The sequence below is a fragment of the Periplaneta americana genome, chromosome 9, assembly GCF_040183065.1.
Source record: "Periplaneta americana isolate PAMFEO1 chromosome 9, P.americana_PAMFEO1_priV1, whole genome shotgun sequence".
In the NCBI taxonomy this organism is placed as follows: domain Eukaryota; kingdom Metazoa; phylum Arthropoda; class Insecta; order Blattodea; family Blattidae; genus Periplaneta; species Periplaneta americana.
Genome location: NC_091125.1, coordinates 59737445 through 59757305, shown reverse-complemented (window position 1 = coordinate 59757305; position 19861 = coordinate 59737445). Strand labels below are relative to the sequence as shown.

General features: G+C 37.2%; 2 protein-coding genes and 1 long non-coding RNA gene across 7 annotated transcripts in view; 1 reads left to right on the top strand and 2 right to left on the bottom strand.

The window, feature by feature from the left end:
- Positions 1-8907, bottom strand: part of LOC138705710 (uncharacterized) — a 67648-nt gene extending 58741 nt beyond the window's left edge. Inside the window, exon 1 of the mRNA XM_069834282.1 lies at positions 8781-8907. The gene's annotated coding sequence lies outside the window, so the exon portion shown is untranslated. The remainder of the gene's footprint in view (positions 1-8780) is intronic.
- Positions 1-19861, top strand: part of LOC138705986 (uncharacterized) — a 394464-nt gene that overhangs the window by 257784 nt on the left and 116819 nt on the right. The window lies entirely within an intron of this gene.
- Positions 12334-19861, bottom strand: part of LOC138705981 (uncharacterized) — a 77246-nt gene continuing 69718 nt past the window's right edge. For all 4 annotated transcript variants that reach the window (XM_069834828.1, XM_069834826.1, XM_069834827.1 and 1 more), the window contains exons 3-4: positions 17513-18099; positions 12334-14666 (exon numbers count right to left, since the gene is read on the bottom strand). In XM_069834828.1, the coding sequence (XP_069690929.1) occupies positions 14300-14666; positions 17513-18099 (954 nt within the window). In that variant the 3' untranslated portion in view covers positions 12334-14299. The remainder of the gene's footprint in view (positions 14667-17512; positions 18100-19861) is intronic.

The following is a 19861-nucleotide window of genomic DNA, read 5'->3' as shown; positions in this document are numbered from 1 at the left end:
CATAGATCGCAAATTAAATTCAGAAAAAACTATGTGAGCAGAAATTTAACAGTATGGCTGAACTCGATTGGCGTCCTCTTTGTGAAAATGTTAAAAAAAAATATTACGATATTATAATGGACCGGGAAGAACTGTTTGATGACGTCATAGACTCAATTAACATAAATCTCGGTGGTATGAGCATTATGACGACGATGACGGTGATTTCAGCTATGACGATGAAATGGAAGGGATAACAGAGCTTGAAGACTCCGACTAGCAGCTCAAGGTAAGAGGTCAATGTTTTCAGTTAGATGTTTAGAGCGTATTTGTTGTTTTTTGCACTCTGCCACCCGTTTCTCCCCTGTGACATCTGCCAGGCTTACAGATCTTTTGCGCGAGCTGTACACGACATAACTCTTTACAGATACATATCATGTACAGCGTTTCCCACTGAAGTGGTATATATGTTACCGTAAATGTCCATTTATAATTTATTCCTGTTGCTTGTTAATTCCCTACAAAACAATAGTGCAAGTCACCAAATTATACTTACACCGGAATAAAATTAAATCACTGCACTCTATTTCACTCAACATACCTACTGGCACTTATGCCAGAAATGGTTTCTTATATTTAGATATATTTATTATTATTTATTACAATGACTGAAGAGGGCATCCTGCATGTGTAAGACCCTATAACGGCCGCTAGATCAAAGCCGGCAATTTCGATGAACCATACTATAACATTCAAGGACACTGTTACCACTGTTACACGTCTGGAAGTGAATCACAATCATAAATTAGTGATAACTGGTGCGTCGTGAAATTAGTAACACAGAATAGCGGATAGTCATGCAGTCAGCGTAATAGATATTTGGAGAATGTAAACACGCTGTCTCTACGGGTCAATGACACGGAGAGATATAGAGCATGTGAGCTTGTGGTACTGTTTACATTTTCCAACTATCCACTGCTGAGTGTACAGGACAAATCAGAACGACCTTCGAAAATAGTAGGACTATGTCCTGCATTACACGAAAACGCAGAAGCTTTTGGCATTGCTACTTTAGTACAAAGGGATTTGTAGTGCACACGAAGGAATCTGTACAACACAAGGAAGAAAACACAACCTTTTTTGCCCCATAATTATGATGAAGCTCTGGAAATACTGAAAGGAATGGACACTCCGACATATAAAGCAAAAACTTGTTCTTTTTTGCCGTTCTTGACTTACGTTTTGTACTAGTTGCGTTCTCTTGTGAGAAAAACTTGAAGGACCTTGTCGGAGTGTGACAAGGTTTACATGGACGAATCATTTCAATGCTGTACTAAATTTTGGCTACAGATGTTCACTTTCCATAGAATTAAAATGATCGTTATATTCCTTTAGTGTTTGCCTTGTTAACACATCAAACAGAATCGACCGCTTTAATTTGTTGAAGGAGAAGTATTCTAATTTAAATTAATATTTTTAACCTAAAACATTAGTGTGCGGTTTTGAGGTAACAATCTATTATAGGCCTATGCCGTCCTTAAATAATGGCCTAACGTAAGACTTAATAAATGTCGTTTCCATTTCCATCAGACCTGGTATGTTACAGGAAAATTCAAAACCTTGGTCTCTCAAGAAAATAAACCCAAGAAGGTAAAGTGGTTGCGTTATTTATTTAAGCTGGCATTTCTGAAACGTTGGACATTACTTTGATTTCGACTTATTGGGCCGTATTCATAGACATTCTTAGCGCGGGCTTTCGGTGGATGATCAGCGAACTAACGATTTTCGTATTCATAAACCAGTGTCAGCGATATGATATGTTATGAATCATGTTTAGCACGCTCGTAGCCCGGGCTAGCGAAATGTCTATGAATAGCACCCATTGAGTCTTAATATCTAATTCAAGACTAACCGAACTATTCCATTACCTACTTGAAAATTATACAGAGAACTATTTCAATTTCCTTCCAGAAATGTGGTATGAAGCTAGAGAGACATTCGAAAACACCATAATTCAAGCTAAAATATACATAAAAATACAAAGCAGCCACGAGGTGAAGAAACACTTACTGTTGTGCACAAACATCAGCAAACATTGGAATTAAGGCTGCAACAATATAACCGTGGAACACTACATTGATTGGAGTAAATAAAATGTTCGGTAATATGTATCATCCTTGACGAGAGAATCGAACCAGTTTTGATTTAATTCAGTACTAACTAAGATATTAAAGCTAATAATTGTACTTAAAAACAGAAACAACATTTTTAACCACACTAATATACCAGTCATAAGTCTAGAAACAGTGGGAAGGAATTTTTGTGTGTGTGTGTGTGTGTGTGTGCGTGCGTGCGTGCGCGTGTGCGTGCGTGCGTGGCAAAAATTGTTCTAAAGTATTTCGTGCCTGTTCCTGAAATTACAAGGAACCTTTAATGGATTTTTCCTCAACTCCGGCAGGTGGACTGCGTGACATTCGTGAGTCCGACACTAACAGGTTGGCCATACTCACTCCGTCCTCGTACAGCAAGATCCTATACTAGAACGAATATCTGATAAGTGGCCTCTTGCGTTTGGTTACTTTTAATACAAGTTCGGCGTACATCGTCTGTACAAGCTTCGTTTGGTACGGAGAGCAAGTTGCGAGTCAACAGTTCACGCTGCAGTTCAGTTATACACCCTTGTTCTGTGTTTTTACGTCTGTTATTTCGTATACTTGTATGTATAAGTAGGTGAAGAACAGGAATAGTAATCATGTACAAAATACCGCTTGGGTTAAATAATAATATTAAGGAACTATTTATATGAAGGCAGTTTATATGCAGTAAAAGATAATTTATACTAGGGATAGAAAATAAAAAAAAAAAATCATAAGCAAATCTCTTCATTTTCAGAGGTCACCGCATTTTATCCACACGCAATTCGAGCTAAGATCAAGACACATTTACTGAAATTAAACCATATTAAATACCTATGCAATGCCACACGCTCTCAGAGACGATCTGAAACTACAGTATGTAGGACAATATCTAGAGATGCGTAACAAATGTAACGATATTAATTTGAAAAGTACATTCGAGTTTCTTCCTACAACCACTTTTGTTAATAGTCGTAGTGATAAAGTGATGGAAGACCAGCGCGCTAGCGCTTCAGCTACAGACGCGGCCACGTAATGAGGTATACTTCATTCAGTATCGTAAGCGACATCACACATTGCGCAGACTCGAGGAGGAGTACCTGCACTCAAGGAAGCCAAACCCCCGCCTCCAGTTTGCTTTACCATAATGTGCATGCTGATTAGTTATTCATTTGGTTTTTATTATGTCACGGGAAAAATTTATACATAGGCTACTGTAGCTTTCATTTTTATTTAATGTCCTATACATAATATACATTGAGCCCACTGCAGGACATAAATTACGAAATTGTTTGCACGATGAACTTAATAACAATAATCACGAACATTTCGTTAGTAATATGTAAGCTGCGGATTTATGCCTATATGCCTATTTTAATCCTTAACCTGAAGACGCAAGGTTTTAGGTTATATATCCATTTTAAGGCATTGCGAGTAGGCTATTATGTGCGAATTTTATTGTGCCTATAATTGTCTATTTCACTAGTAAATGTCTATTTGCTTATAAGTGCCTAAAAGTTGTCTAAATATCTGTATTATATGTTATATTTCAATTTATTGCTATTCTATCAATATTTTTTAATCTGTAATTTGTCTCTTTTTTATCCAGCAGAGTGCAGTGATGCCATACAACTATCGATAATTTGTGTGTTACGTCTTACTGCCATCAGAGCGCGTAGGTTATTGATACTTTTGATGAGAACCAGGCGGCAAGCACAGAAGAGACAAATAGTATCCTGGCAAACCCAAACCTAAGATCTGATCTTGCTTTCATCAAAGCAAACTTTGGAAAGCTGCCTGCTTACATAATAAAACTGGAAACGAGGAGTATTCCACTCCACAGTGCTGTGCAAGTTATGAAGAAAGTAGAAACTATTCTTAAAGAAATACCAAGCACTGTGGGAGAAGCAATGAGAAATAAGTATTTGAAAATTGTGAAAATAAATCCTGTTGGGAGCAAGTGTTATTGGTGGCAGAAGCACTGATTGGAAATGGCATTGACATTACTGCGTTCCCACTGGTTTGGTCCCCAGCTGAGATTGGATCCCTGAAGTATTGCCCCACCACTTCATGTGAAGTGAAGAGGAGTTTCTCCCAATTTAAGAACATTCTTACAGACAAGAGGCATCAGTTCTCATTACAACATTTCGAGGAATATTTAGTTATTCACTGTCATGAAGGTATTACTATAGAAACTAGTGTATAATGCTACGCTATGGTCGTGTTCGCCATTAATAATTAGAAATTGTTAGTGACTTTTTAAATGCCTATTTTAGAATTTCAATGCCTATTTTGCCTGCCTATTTCAACTGTTTTTAGCGCCTAAAAATCCGCAGCTTAGTAATATGTATTAGGTATTAACGTAAACACAATTAGGCCTAGAATAACTCTTCTCGGGTACTCAGCCAGGTGAGTTGGAGATTAGCTTCCAAGCTTTCGACGGCTAGCTCTGCCATCTTCTTGAGGGACGAAGTGATGTGGGACCACGTCTAGCCGGTATATATGCAAAAGTAGGGCTTCCCGCTGCGGGCCATAGCCAATTTGTACATGGAAGACTTTCTTGCACAGAGCCCTGGAGAACGCGCCCCTGAAACCAGCTCACTTCTACCGCTATGTAGATGACACTTTGGTCGTCTGGCCTCATGGAGAAGAAAAACTTCAGGAGTTCCAAGAATACCTGAACAATATCCACCCGAATATCCAGTTCACGAAAGAGGTGGAAAAAGACGGATGTCTCCCCTTTAGACATTCTCATCTCCAGGAAGTCAGATGGCACACTGGGTCACAGAGTATACAGGAAACCGACTCATACCGATCTATATCTCAATGGACGCAGCCACCACCATCCGGCACAGAAACGAACGGTCCTGTCGACTCTTCTACACAGGGCGAGAGGGATTTCGGACAAAGAGAGTCTCCCTTCTGAGATCTGTCACCTACGTAAGACGTTCCTACAGAACAACTTCGGCAACAGGGAAATCGGCTTGGCCCTCATAAGGGCCTTTTCGGACAAACCACCTGCCGAGGAACAAGAGGAGACAAAGGGCATGGCATACATCCCGTTCTACGGCCCCATCTCGGGAAAAATTAGCAGAATGCTAAGAAAACACGGGATTAAAACCATCCATAAGCTGCCCACAAAGATCCAGAACTTGCTGAGACCAGTTAAGGACGACCTTGGTCTCAGGACACCTAGTGTCTACAGAATACCTTGTGAGTGTGGGAAATGCTACATCGGGCAGACGGGACGAACTATTATGGAACGCTGCAAGGAACATCAACGCAGCATAAGACTATATTATCCTGATAAGTCTGCAGTAGCCCAACACAGCCTAGAAACTGGTCACAAGATAGATTTCAGCGCCACCACCATCTTGGACAAGACATCAGGTTACTGGGACTTAGTTATCAAGGAAGCCATCGAAATCCAGCTAGATGGCAATAATTTCAACAGAGACGGGGATCTACAGCTGAGTACAGCATGGAAACCTGCCATCAATACGCTTAGACCACCAGCACACGGCAGACAGTCGGGACCAGCAAGTAGCTCCTGATTGGCTGCCGTGTCCACCAACCAGAATGCGCCTGGCGGTCGGGACTAGGAACTAGCTCCTGATTGGCCCGCAGAGGGAAGCCCTACTTTTGCATATATACCGGCTAGACGTGGTCCCACATCATGACAACAATCATCACCTCCTACATAATAGCCAAATTGGCTAGTCTCTTATACATGAGACAACTCATCTCGCCTAAGGTATTCCGTGGTTTTCCTCAGGCGTAAGACAAATGTCGGAATGAGCCCTATAAGAAATGGGCCACGGACCTATATGCCCTTCCCCATATATATTCCACCCTTATTATAAACGATGTATGCCCTAGTTCAGATAATATAAATAGTCTATTAAATATACGAGGTCACTCAATAAGTCGCAAATTGAAAGGACAGGGACCTCTCAAATTGCAGATTAGATTTCACGGCGCTTCTTCCAACGGCCTTCACATGCTTTGTCATCGAACAACAGATGACGGCGTCTTGCCATTCTAACGGCAAACACCAGCCAACTCCTCCTCGCCCCGTTCCGTGATCAATTGATCAACGTCAGCCCCCCTCGCGTATGTGATACCTAAGAGGTTACGTCCAATTTCGGCTTCCCCTTCAAAATTTTCTAGAGCTTCTTCAGGGGAGCAGCGTAACCCGGAGTGAGACTAGTGGCCAACAGGCTTGGAGCTCACATATTTAGTTTTGTACAGCCCCCAACCCACTTGCAAGGACGCGTTTTGCGTACCTTTTAAATTTTCCTCCCAATTCTCCTTCGATTTTTCGATTTTTTTTTCGTCCCACATCACTTCGTCCCTGAAGAAGATGGCAGAGCTAGCCGCCGAAAGCTTGGAAGCTAATCTCCAACTCACCTGGCTGAGAACCCGAGAAGAGTTATTCTACATCAAACGCCGGGAAAGCCTCAAGTCATACACAATTAGGCCTACTCTATAGCAACATTAAACATAATATTAATTGAAAACATACTAAATATAATATATGTCTGTCCTTCTTTTCACTAGTAAGAATTGTTATGCGTTACATTCAAACACCCATTGAAAATTGGACACATGTTTGTATGAATATTTTTACTCATAATCCAAACTACCGCTTCCTAAAACATTTACTGAAAGAAAATTCTAGAGAGACTGCCTACTTTTTTATTTGGTTTACGTAAATCAGAGCCCATGTCAGCTTTTCGAGCAACAGTTGTTTTGTGGATCCCGAGCGTCCTAGACAGACAAACATGCATGTTTTTTTCTTTTTTCACGTTCTTCTTTATTCTTGCTCTTGTGTTGTATTTATTGGCTTGAATTAAGTTACTGTATTTAGTAAACTGTCCTTGTAAATGTTATGTTATATTATTGACTATGACCACACCGTACACGAGCCTGGCTCTTACGGTAATGGCTAGAAACATTTTTGTTTTATAAATGTAATTTGTACTCACTAGCTAGCTAAAATAAAAAAAAAATACGGGATCCTTCACTGCTGGATTCGAACGTTTTTCATGCAACACTCTCATAAAATATATTCGCCCGTCTCTTGAAATAGTACCAAACTGAATCAGTCGTGGACATGATGACTCCCAAAGCTTCCAAAACGCCATCACTCCAATAGAGTTTTACGTTCTAAAGTGGCCGACAATTTTGGTGGACAATCCTGATGTTTGTAACTACAATGTCGCTTACGATACTGAATGAACTTGTACACGCGTACGTTTTACAGTTTAAGTAATATTCTGGAAGGAATCGAATTTTCAGTGAAGTAAACTAATTCCGTTCCATACACAACGTTAGGAGTTCCCTGATTTTATCAAAAGTCTGCATTTCTGGTAATTAAATATGTCGGTTAATAAGTAATTTATTCTACTTACACTGACTTAACGAAGAAAATGCTTAAGTAACTTCTCCTGTACACAAGTGAATCTTGAAGATAAAATGTGTCAGGTGTTTATTATCTTGCTTTATATTGACCAGAACTACGCGTCATAGATAGTGTTACTGATTAATCGGTATTCCCAGTTCTTCTGGGTGTATTTGCGTGTTTATGTAGCGGTAAACTTTATTAAATTGTATTGTTGAGGAGCTTTTTGAACCTCATAGCGGCTAAGTGATGTCTTTTTATATTGACATACCAATTTAATTATATCCGCACTTATTTTATAGCGGGTTTTCAAGAATCGAGTTGGCAACACTGACATAGACCTTGAAACTGTCATGTAGGCATACAGGGATAATGTGGTTGCGTAATTTTATCTCAACTCCGTCGCTGCAAGGTTGTTTACATTTCAGTTACAACATGTGGTTCAATAAGTCCGACATTCTATCGTGAATTATGAACTCCAGTATTCTGCATACATCTAGTGATTTTCACCGTATTACGCAATTTTTTAGTTTTCTTTTTGTTAATTGTAGTGATTTAATTACTACGTTTTCATGAAGTATTCAAATAGAATTAAGTACGCTTACTGTATTGAATACGATTCCTGCGATCTTTGTTTTCGTGCAATTTTCGAAACGTATCGAAAACTATTTAAATATAGAAGCTGAAGTTTGGGAAGCAGCATGTTAGTCATGCTAGAGATCTTGCCTTTCGTTTTCTAAATGAGGGGCATAAAACTTATTATCCTGACTGTTCATGTAGGATGGTAGCCTAATAATGGTTTTTAGGAAAATATAAAATATTATGTGTTACAACACGACTTTTCAATATACAGAATTATGCTCGCTCTTGATAAAACAGATGACAGATGAAAAAACGACGATTGTTCATTCACTTATCGCATTGAAATTGTTTTCAATACGAAACCTGTTTTCATGTACCTGAATTCGTATTGGATACAATTCGGTTCCACTTTTTACGTGTATCGTTCTTGAGACTCATTGTTTTGAATTCTCTTCCCATGAAGGTTTCAATATAATAAGCATATTCAAATATATTTCAAAACTACATGAAAACGTAGTAATTAATGACTCAACTATTATTCTGATCGGTAGATGAACTAATTGCGGCTCAAATACACACCATTTACACAACAGGTTTTTTTTTGTATTATACAATCAAACGAAAGCTGTAGGCCTACACGCACAATTCAAAATTAATCAGGATTTAAACATAAAACTTACCTGGAACTTAACTACACCAAACAGTCATTGACCACCCTCAATTTAACGCAGAACATAACACTTGATATGCGTATGGGTGGGGTCTGGGAGACTGAGCTGTGAAAATCAGTGTTGCCAGCATGATTCCTCAAAGCCCGCTATGAAGCAATATAGAAGTCGCTAAATTGACGTGTGCGTGCGTGCGTGCGTGATAGAGACCGGATTTTGTCCCAGTGCGTACGGATATAAGGTTAGCTGTTCACAGATTATATTGACATAACGGAATATTTGACGCGTGCCACAGCACATTGTTTAAGCAACAAGATGGCGTCAGGTCTATCAAAGCGGCTTCACTCCGTCCAATAGTATTAACACAGTCTAGTATATACAGTCGCGAAGCTCAATACGTAGTAAATATGCAAACATTAGATAGTTGCTCACCACTAGGATCGCTAATATCGCCCCATTACAGGCAATGCAAAATAGTACCGTCACAGTCTATTGTTTCTAGCACCCTCAAAACTCAAGCTTCGTGACTGTATATAGTAGACTGTGGTATTAAGATACTAGTGTTTTCTACATGTCTTCTGTGCTCGTTGAGTTTTAGGTTAAATTACAGGCTTACCAACTTTCATGTGTAATATGCGAGTCACCCGCAATTAGCTCACAATTTTCGATCTCCCGCCTTCACACGATAATCTCTTGAATTTAGAGCGGATCGCATAGCTTTCGTGTCTGTTGTATTTCCGGCCCATTGATATTATTATTATTATTATTATTATTATTATTATTATTATTATTATTAGTATTACTAAAAAGGATATCCCTTAATAAATTCTCATTTCTCTCATTTCCCGCGTTTTATCTCTCGTAAGTTGCCAGGTCTGATATTATATGCGCTCTGCGATTGTCAAGAATGACGTAACACGTTTGGTTACATATTTCGGCGAGACGACTGAATTCTTGGTCGCACTATAAATAGCTCAAGGTGATCAGTAACACGGGAAATTTATTTCCAAAGTACTGGTGTCCAAAATAACTTTGACACCACGTTGACTCCTGCCTTCATCACCACACAGTTTCTATCGGAACATCGTAATTTCGGCATCTCTTTCACTAGATTCAACGTCGAAGCTGAAAAAGAAACCACATGTACAGTAGCCTACATGTAGAGTTGTCAGATAACACGATATGGCGGGACATTCCCGATTTTCAGGAAATTTTTCTCTGTCTCGCTCATACCGTCGCGAAGAGCAAGATGTCCCGCATTTAAAGATATTCTTTCCTCGGCGGAATTGAAATTCCCCCATGATGTGAAACAAAAGCACAATTCACCATGTTCAGACTTCAGGGTTATACATTTTTAAGACAATATTGTCATACAAATTTGTTTGTATTTTAATATTTTTCATACCACTTAAAGTTTGTATTTTAATATTCATATCTCTGGTGTTTAAGTAAATGGGCTTAACCCTCATTTTTTAATGTGAGTTTTTTTGTCATTAGTTAGAATTTAATTACTAAACGTGAAGATATGTTTTTCGACAGTTATATTTACATTCCTTCATATAAGGTAACTAATAACAATGTGAAGAAGAATCGGTAAAACGGAGAAAAATTATCTCTCCGGCACCGGGACTCGAACCCGAGTTTCCAGCTTTACTAAGCCTCATCGGATTCAAGTTCCGATGTAGGATTGAATCCCTCTCATTTTTAAGTTCTACCTACTGTGTTCCCCTTTGTTGGCCTACCCTCGTGTTGCACGATACATTGCACTTTTTAATTGCGCAACAAGAGGTGCGTATCGTATTTATACGTAAGTCAATAATAGCACGGCATTTCACATATTCTTAGTTGTCCAACTTTCTAAAAGATTGCATATAACTTTTACACACAACACCATTTATATGGCGCAACTTCTTTTATCTTCCATAGCTCTTGATCAGCTGTGGCTTGTATGATACGAAGGCTCCACTAGTTATATGGGGAAAGACCAAGAGTTCTACAACAATTTTATAGGACAACTGGAGGAGGATTTCGTTTTCCATCTCTTGGTAAAATCAACGCCGTTAATATAAAGAAGTCCACCGCGTGGAGTAACGGTTAGCATGCCTAACTGTGAAACGAACGGGCTGGTTGGGACAAGTTACCTGGTTGGGATTTCTCTGGGGTTTTCTCTCAATCCATTAAGAGCAAATGTCGGATTACTTTCGTCGCTGGACCCTGAACTCATTTCGCTGGTATTACCACCTTCATCTCACTCACACGCTAGAAAACCATAACAGTTGAAAAGCATCGTAAAATAACCATTTGAAATATATATATATATATATATATATATATATATAAAAGGAAAACATATTAGAATATTCGTATCAAAAACAGAACGCCTTGTAGTAACACTAATATTAATTTTTAACAACTAGTTAAGTCGGTATGCAGAAATGGAATTTATATAAACAAGTACTTGTATATTTTTATTAGGTAGACCCAATGAAACTGAATTGTCGTTCAAATAATAGTAACTGATATAGTCCTATCTGTTTTCTATTCCAAAGTGCACGAATTTACATATAATAGCAGAGTTTTATGAAACAATTTATGAAGCTGAATGAATGACTAACAAACAAGTTCCCTCCATTAGTAAAAATGATGGAGTTTTGAAAGAGGGGTACTTAAAGGTAATGTACTTTTGTTTATGAATTATGTATTTTAGTCTCATGAATTGTATATTTTAGACAGCGGAAATTCCCATTTCATTTTACTCCTTTCGTTTGTGAACTGTGACTTTAATTTTATTAACTTAGGCATATTTTGTTTTGTGGTTACTTACCTCAAGTCCAATTTTGTGAATATAATTTTTACATTTTTGTTTATTGCGGTAATTCGCTGAGTCAGTTTTCAATAAGCATTTTTCGACTGTGTAAGAATTCACGTCTTTGTAATGCGAAGAGGTTAGAATGATACAATCGTAAGCCACAAAGTCAACATTTCACTGGAGAGCGTATTAAAATTTATAGTCCAATGCTATTAGCTGCGGTATCACATTTTCTTCAACGTATATTTATATTATTTGTTGAGCATGTTTTATAATATTTTACTAGTAGCTTCCCCATATACCTATGTAAGAAGTGAACTCCCACAAAGAACTATTATTGTTAAAAGTGTGGATCTGGACCACCTCATTCTTACCCTTCATATGTAGCGTCAATTGTACTTTATTGGTCATAAACAACCTATGAAATATATTAGGCTGAATTGTTTGTCATAATTATCATCAGTTTGCAGGTTTTACTCCTTTTAGACTGTTCGTCTTCAAGGATTTAAGACTACGGCACAACAGAACGATAGCGGTCGCTGTTGCAGTCACATATTTTCTGTTGAACGTAATGATCATGCTTCGAGACTTGGGACCCGATACAATAAGTTTACTGTGCATGTACTGTAGGTTGTTGACTCGCTGCAGGTAGCGAAAGGTAGAGATGTGTTGAGGTAACAACGTTGCTATTTAGAGTAGAGTACGGTAGTATGGGAAACAGAAAGTAAATATACGTTACACAATGACAATGTCAAATGAATGTAAAAAGCATTTATTCTCCTATCTTTTATAAGCATTTGTGTTTAATTATACACAGTGTTAATGGTGGAAATAAACCTGTAGCAATTTTAATTTCTCCATTTTTCCTATTGGTCGTCTTTAGGAAGTGCAGTTACAGTACCGAATTGCAATGTACAAGATACATTCTCAGTGTCTCAAACGTAAATCTTTTTCGGTTATCTGCTAAACAAAGTTTGTACTGTGAAAAGCTTCGCTCTACGTCGCATGACGTGATAGGAGCAAAACGAATAACCTAACAACATTGCAGTCTCGGGTGACTCTATGTTCACTAATTTGCTGTTTATGTTACACAATGTTCCATATCCGTTATTTTTACATAAAATTAATTTCCACTTCTGTATTACACGTTTAGTAAGCTGTGTACTTGGTGTCTCATTAATTCTCTGTGTTATTTCCTCAATTAATCTGAGGGCTTCCTGAATCTCTTGCTCTGACTTTTCTAACCGTGTAATAGTTTCAGATACAGTTTGAAAATAGATTTGTATGAAAACCAAATTATTCGTCACAACCTTCAAATCCAGAGCGTTTTCCTTTGCGTATTTGTTGGCATTCATTCTACAGTACCCCCATCCACTACGCTTTACCACTATACTCAGTACGCCGTTATGCGGATTTCCCACTGAACTGCTCAATTGGGTCCGAAGTCTCGAAGCCTGGTAATGATGCTTTCAGACAGGCAGCGATCTTGAGGACAGCTTTTCTGTCGAGAAAACGCATCGTCAGCTAAAGTGAAGTATGACCGTTTGAAGAAAATGAGAGAAGTCAGAAATACGGTACTTAACACCTCCGAGGATCCTGCTGTGCTGGTGTTCAGCCGTGCTGCTGATTGTGGTGCTCTCCAACATTTTTTCCTCTTTTGTGGTAACCATTAGATTAGTCTATTTTCGGCATTTCCCCCTTGAAAAGTTCTTTCAATAGAATGGAAAAAAAGAAGTAAGATAAGTGGCCACCATGCTTGGAGTTCTCATACATTTTTCCTCAGAGTTCCAAATTTCATTTGCAAGGACGCGCGATTGCATACCGTTTAATTGTTTCTCCTACAATTTCCTCAGATAGCTCAGTTAGTATAGAAGCTGGCTTTGGATTGGAAGGTCCGGGGTTCGATCCTGGGTGCTGACAGGATTTTATTGTGACCAAATTTCCAGAACGGCCCCGAGGTTCACTCAACCTCCTGTCAAATTGAGTACCGGGGTAAAAAGGCGGTCGGAGCGCGGTGCCGAACACATCTCATTCTAGTGCCGAGGTCAAAGAGTGCACGGAGATCTACTTCCATATCTCCAAGTGCCTCATAACATGCATGAAATACCTTTACCTTTACTTCCTCTTTCATAGTCATTCCTAGTAGTTTCAGATTTTTTCTGTCTACAGGATTATAGATGTAATCTAGTATTCTCATTTTCACCCTCTTAATTTATTCGTACCAACAATTTTGCTTACCTGGAATTAAATATAATAAAAGTTTCACTTGGAGTTAGTTAAATTGCTCTCATTCCACTCATTTTATCATTTCTAGATATTTTATTTTTCACTTAAACATAACATTATAAAAATGGTGCATGTCTCTCAAATTATTTACAGTTAATTCCGTATAGGTCATCCGTTAACTCTTGCAACCAGATACTTGTGTGCGCCATAGCTCATACCATGAACCTTATGTTGGGGGTAAGTGAGCTCGCTAGGTACAAATGGAATCGTGGCGAGAAAGGGAAGCTTCTCAGTCCACATTCTTCTATCCCTGACGCACAAAGGTTTCACGAGAAAACGAATGGCTTATACAAAATATTTTTCTGATATAAATATTTGCACGCACGTACTCTTACATATAGCCTATATGTACAATACTTTTACACTTATTCACTTAACACAATTCTGGTACTCATTATCTACTTAATTATCCAATCTCAGACATACATTGATATGACTAGAACCATTCCTTTTCTTCGAAGACGGGAAGAATTCTTTTGAGAGATTTCATGTATGCTTCGCTGTAATGGAAACTTCCATCTTTATCAGGAAATGTGTTTGGTTGTGATACAACAGAGCAACGGACAGATAGGAGACACGCTGTAGCGTAATGCCCTCGCTTAGCCAACAGGTTATTGAATTTTTCCCACGATGGAAGTAAATTCTTGTATCCAAATAGTGTTAAAGTCTCTTCCAGCGTAGAATAATACTCTTGAAGAAGAATGTTAGGGCTGTCCAGGAGTCCACAAGAAGTACTGGAAACGATAAAATTTTGAAGATCGAGTGCTGGAGACACCCAATAGCTTATTTGAAAATCAACGAACCTGTAATAAAATGCATAAAGTGTAATTACAGTAAATAAGACACTTATGCACAAAAACTTGGTATTAGGAAGGTAGCGTATGCTTTCTTATTATTCTTTATGCGTTCTGGAATAATTCAATCATTTATCATGTCGTGTATGATATTATTATAGCTTATGTTTTGGAATTATTATTCATATGACAAACATAAAATGAAATCGTTTTATGTGTACCCAAATATATAGATGAACTTTCGTTTTGTGGATTACATAGGGCCTATAAAAGACGTTAACTAACTTTAATATCAAAATGAAGATATTTTAATTTCTCTGAAAATCGGACTGTAGATATATGCACTTTTAAGAAATGTGTAATGTAATAATTTTCAATATTTTCATAATAAAGAATGTAAGTATTTAAGGTGATATGGAATTTAAAATATGTGAAATGCATACTAAGACTTCTTCCATTTAATTCGAAATACTTAACCTTGTTCCAGTGGTTTGCCAAATTAAACAATGAATTTACAATGGATAATAAATTCTGAGACCTTCCCTTTTTGTTTTTCGAATACTTAACCCTCTGTCTGGATTCGGGTTTTGAAGACAGTCCGATTTCTCAAAAAAAAAAATAAATAAATAATAATAATAATAATAATAATAATAATAATAATAATAAAATTATCCATTTTTTGTGGATCCTAAGTGATAAATATCACAATTTGTGAGTTTATTTCACATATTACAAAACATCGCGAAATAAAATACTTTTTGTGTATTTTGGATTTGAAATTAGGTCTACTAAACTTTTACTATGAGTATTACATTTTATGTGCGTAATTCCTAACCAAATTAACTTGCAGATACGAAATACGAATGACAGAGGAAATCGCTAAATACAGTTACAAAAACGGACAGATTGTTTGTTTTTATAAAAAAAATATATACTTTCTCTATAGAAAGAATAAAAAAGGTCCACTAGACTACGAACTAAAACCAGTAATGTCTTTAGATTTAATAAGCTCAGAAACAGGTCGAAACGGTCCTGAACCTGAAAGTTCATGATGGTGATGGTGATGGTGATGGTGATGGTGATGATGATGATGATGATGATGATGATGATGTACTTAAACAGCTATAAAAAGAGAAGGAACAAGCCATGGAAGATAATTGAAGAGTCCACTGCAAGAATGATGGATGTCACTTTCTTGTCGAAAATGAACCAAGACTGTCAATGCATAGCTTAAGACATATAGAATGTACATACAGAGTTATATGGCATTAACGCTGATAGTCATTGTCCAGTAATGATCGGAAAATCATAGTTAAGCTTTGAGCGCTATGCATTTCAAACTTCCAATTGCTTCTCCAGCAAAATGTATTCTAAATGACATCCATCATTCTTGCAGTGGACTCTTCAATTGATAACATAATCCAATAAGTAATTGAAAGCAAGAAAATGAAGCCATTTTCTTGTAAATCTGGAAACAATTCTCAATTATCCCAGAAAATCAGGTTTAGCCTACTCTACTATTTATGCTAAATGAATATGACTGCCTTTTCTGAGATCTTTTTGCAAATTGGACACTTTTCTCTTATTCTCTCTCTCTTTCTCTCTCACTCACTCTCTCTCTCTCTCTCTGTGCTGTGGCTATAAATGTAAGGGTACTTATTTGCCTTAATGTATAACAATTTCCTGAAATTCAATCGAAATTATATTCCAAAAGACTACTTGTATTTTAAAATTAATATAATTCATTAGATAACAATCAACTAAAAACTCGTGAATATCATACTGAAGTTTCTATAAATCTGCGTCCATTTTTTAGGTAAGGCTTAATAATGATTTTAAACGTAAGACAGGTTTAAGTATGTTAGTCACTCTCTGCAATACACAATTTAGTAAACGATTTTTAAGCAGTTTCGTATAGTAAGCCTATTTCTCTACACAACACAATGAAGTCGCAGACAATAGGATGTAATGGCGAAAGAATGAGAGTATCTTGTGTCTCAGAGGTCAACTTCCCCTGAAAACGTAAAATTAATTGAATATGTGACTTAGGTGGAAAAAATAATTTTGGAGCATTCGTTTACAACAATAAAGGATTGCATCCAATACCTGAATAAACTTGCACCCCTGATTAGTCAATGGTTCTGCTAATAAATATAGGTGTAACGATATATGCGACTGAAATTATTTTCCTTTCCCCTGAAACGTGTAAACCTACTACGGATTGAATAATTTCAAGGGAAAAATTATTCCTGGTCTGGATATCTATCCCGGGACCCTTCGCTTAGCGCACGAATGCTCTACCGACTGAGCTACCCCAGGAACTATACACGACAATGTCACAATGATATTTGAGTTGTGTGGACATAAAGGGAAGAATTGTGACGATGTCGTGAATAGTTCCTGAGGTAGAGCATTCGTGTGCTAAGCGAAGGGTCCCGGGATCGATACCCGACTCCGGAACAATTTTTTCCTTGAAATTATTCAAGCCTGCTTCACAGGGAGCTTCTACCTGAAAGCCATATTTGCACACTTTTACGGATTGTTGGTTACAACCTTATTCCAGGAAGGTCTTCAATTAAGCTATAGCTACGTCAACTCTAATGAAGTTATCTCAAGTATAAACTTCGGATCTAAAGTGTAACTTTTAAAATAAAAATATTTAATAGTTGAAATTACTTTTTCTATCTAACAACAGAAACTAATTTCTTAGAAAATAACGTGCTCCCTCCTTTAATGAATATGGACAAAGCAACGTTTAAGCCCTATGCATTTTGTATGAGATATTACGATGTGTGTTTTAGATCTACTTTGTGGTATATCAGCTCAACATCCTTCAAAATTATCAGTAAAAGTACCTCAAATCCAAAGGGTATCCACTGTCAGAGTAGCTGAACATAATGTTGTTAGCCCACAAATCTCCATGGCTTAGCACATTGAATTCTTCATCATCTCTTGTCCTTCCTTTAACGTGCATGTCTGCTGCATTTGGAGCTATGTTCAGTATTTTCTTTGAATATCGTTCTCCACATTTCGGCCATTTTTCGATTTCCTTCGCCACGTTCGCAAACAGAAAACTAAACATGTCTTTAAATTCTGATCCGAACACTTCAATCATTTCATTTTTCATAAACGGTTCCAGAAGTTTCGGATTCCTTTTTTTTAGAGCAACAGATGCTGCATGAAAACGAGCCAAAGCCCTCATGACAAGAAGACAGTGGTTCAGATCTAATCCCTTTGATTTATCTGCCATCTTGAATCCCGTTTTCTTGAGGTCTTCGAGAACAATGACGTTGTTCTCTGTGCCTTTATGTGAATAAATAAATTTTGCTCCAAAGGGCTGACATTTCCCTGGCATAATTTCTTCTAGAAGTCTATTCATTTCTGGGATGATATCTCTCAACATCTTAACCTCTCGTTCAAACACAACACCCTTCGCTGCAACCTACGAATAAAACAGAAAAAATATTTAAATTATTATCTCATTTTATTTTTAAGTTAATAAATCAACTCAAATAATTTACAGATTTTCCGAAGGATATTTCATATCTTCTTTATCCTTGGCGCTATTTCAACAATATGCTCGTAGAGTTTTAATATCCTACTATTCAGCTATTATCAGTTTAAACAATTCCGAGTAAAAAATAATAATTTTACTTTAAAAATTTCGTGTTAAAATTTATTTCGGAACTATTAATTAAAAATTGCTAAATAGCCGCAACATTCACCGAATTAGTTACAAATGAATATATTACGAGATAAATTTTCAATTCTCATGTGTCAGATGGTAGCAATGACAGATATAAATGATAAATTTACAAAATATAATAAATTGAGATTGTACAAAATCATCACCGAACGAAAGCTATTTGTTGACTGCGAAATATTGCTACCAGTAAGAATTATCATAATGAAGTACAAGTATCTGACCTGAAATCTCTTCATGAAGTCGCAAACAGTAACATTACAAAACACTTTAACATAGCTACATTCAATAAATAAGACGATTATAGACGTTCTCAATAAGTGGGCAGAATATGTTATCACAATATAAAGATACCACGTTATCTAAGATGGCTTTCTTACAAGATATGTGGTAAATGGAATTAATTCAAGCTCACAGTCGGGAAACAATGGCGAAATCTTCAAAGCCAAAACACAAAATTTAAGGCAGTTGAAAGTAGTCTGTATATGATTTAGGAGAGGGTTGCAGTATGTACATTATTTACCGATAATATCTCTTATACTAACAGTTATTATTTCTATGGTAGTATTTTAATAATATATAAATGTATATTTGTTTAATATTCACTACATTAAATTCCTTGTAGCTATATGAGGCATGTATGATAATTCATTTTTTACACTCCATATATTTCCAGATAGTTTTTTCAATTTCCCACAAATTTATTTGTCTTGACTTATGTCCTTTTGAAACAAGCCGAGTCAGCTCTCCAAATATCCATTAGATTTTTCTGCGAATGATGTATACTTACAGACCTATAAACTTTAGTAACATCTGTCGCTATGATACTGATGTATGAACATTCTGTGTTCTGTGGAATTTTTTTATTAGATTTACAAATCTGTTGATGAAGTTTAAGCGTGTTATAAACATCTTAATATGCATAATTTCGAGGGAAAAATTTTTCCGGGGCCGGATATCGAACCCGGGACTTTTGGTTAAACGTACCAACGCTCTCCCACTGAGCTACCCGGGAACTCTACCCGACACCGATCCAATTTTTCCTCTATATCCACAGACCTCAAAGTGGGCTGACAACCGTCAAGCAACCAACATTTGAGTGCACACTAGCTCTGTGTGACTTTAAATTGTGGTTTTCTGTTACGTACAGTGACGTGTATTATGCATATTAAGCTTTCAGGAATAACTCCCTGTAAAGTTAATTTGAATAATTTCGAGGGAAAAATTGTTCCGGGGCCGGGTATCGAACCCGGGACTTTTGGTTAAACGTACCAACGCTCTCCCACTGAGCTGACGGTTGTCAGCCCACTTTGAGGTCTGTGGATATAGAGGAAAAATTGGATCGGTGTCGGGTAGAGTTCCCGGGTAGCTCAGTGAGAGAGCGTTGGTACGTTTAACCAAAAGTCCCGGGTTCGATACCCGGCCCCGGAACAATTTTTCCCTCGAAATTATTCAAATTAACTTTACAGCTTAATTTGCATCTTAATATGCATATATGCTA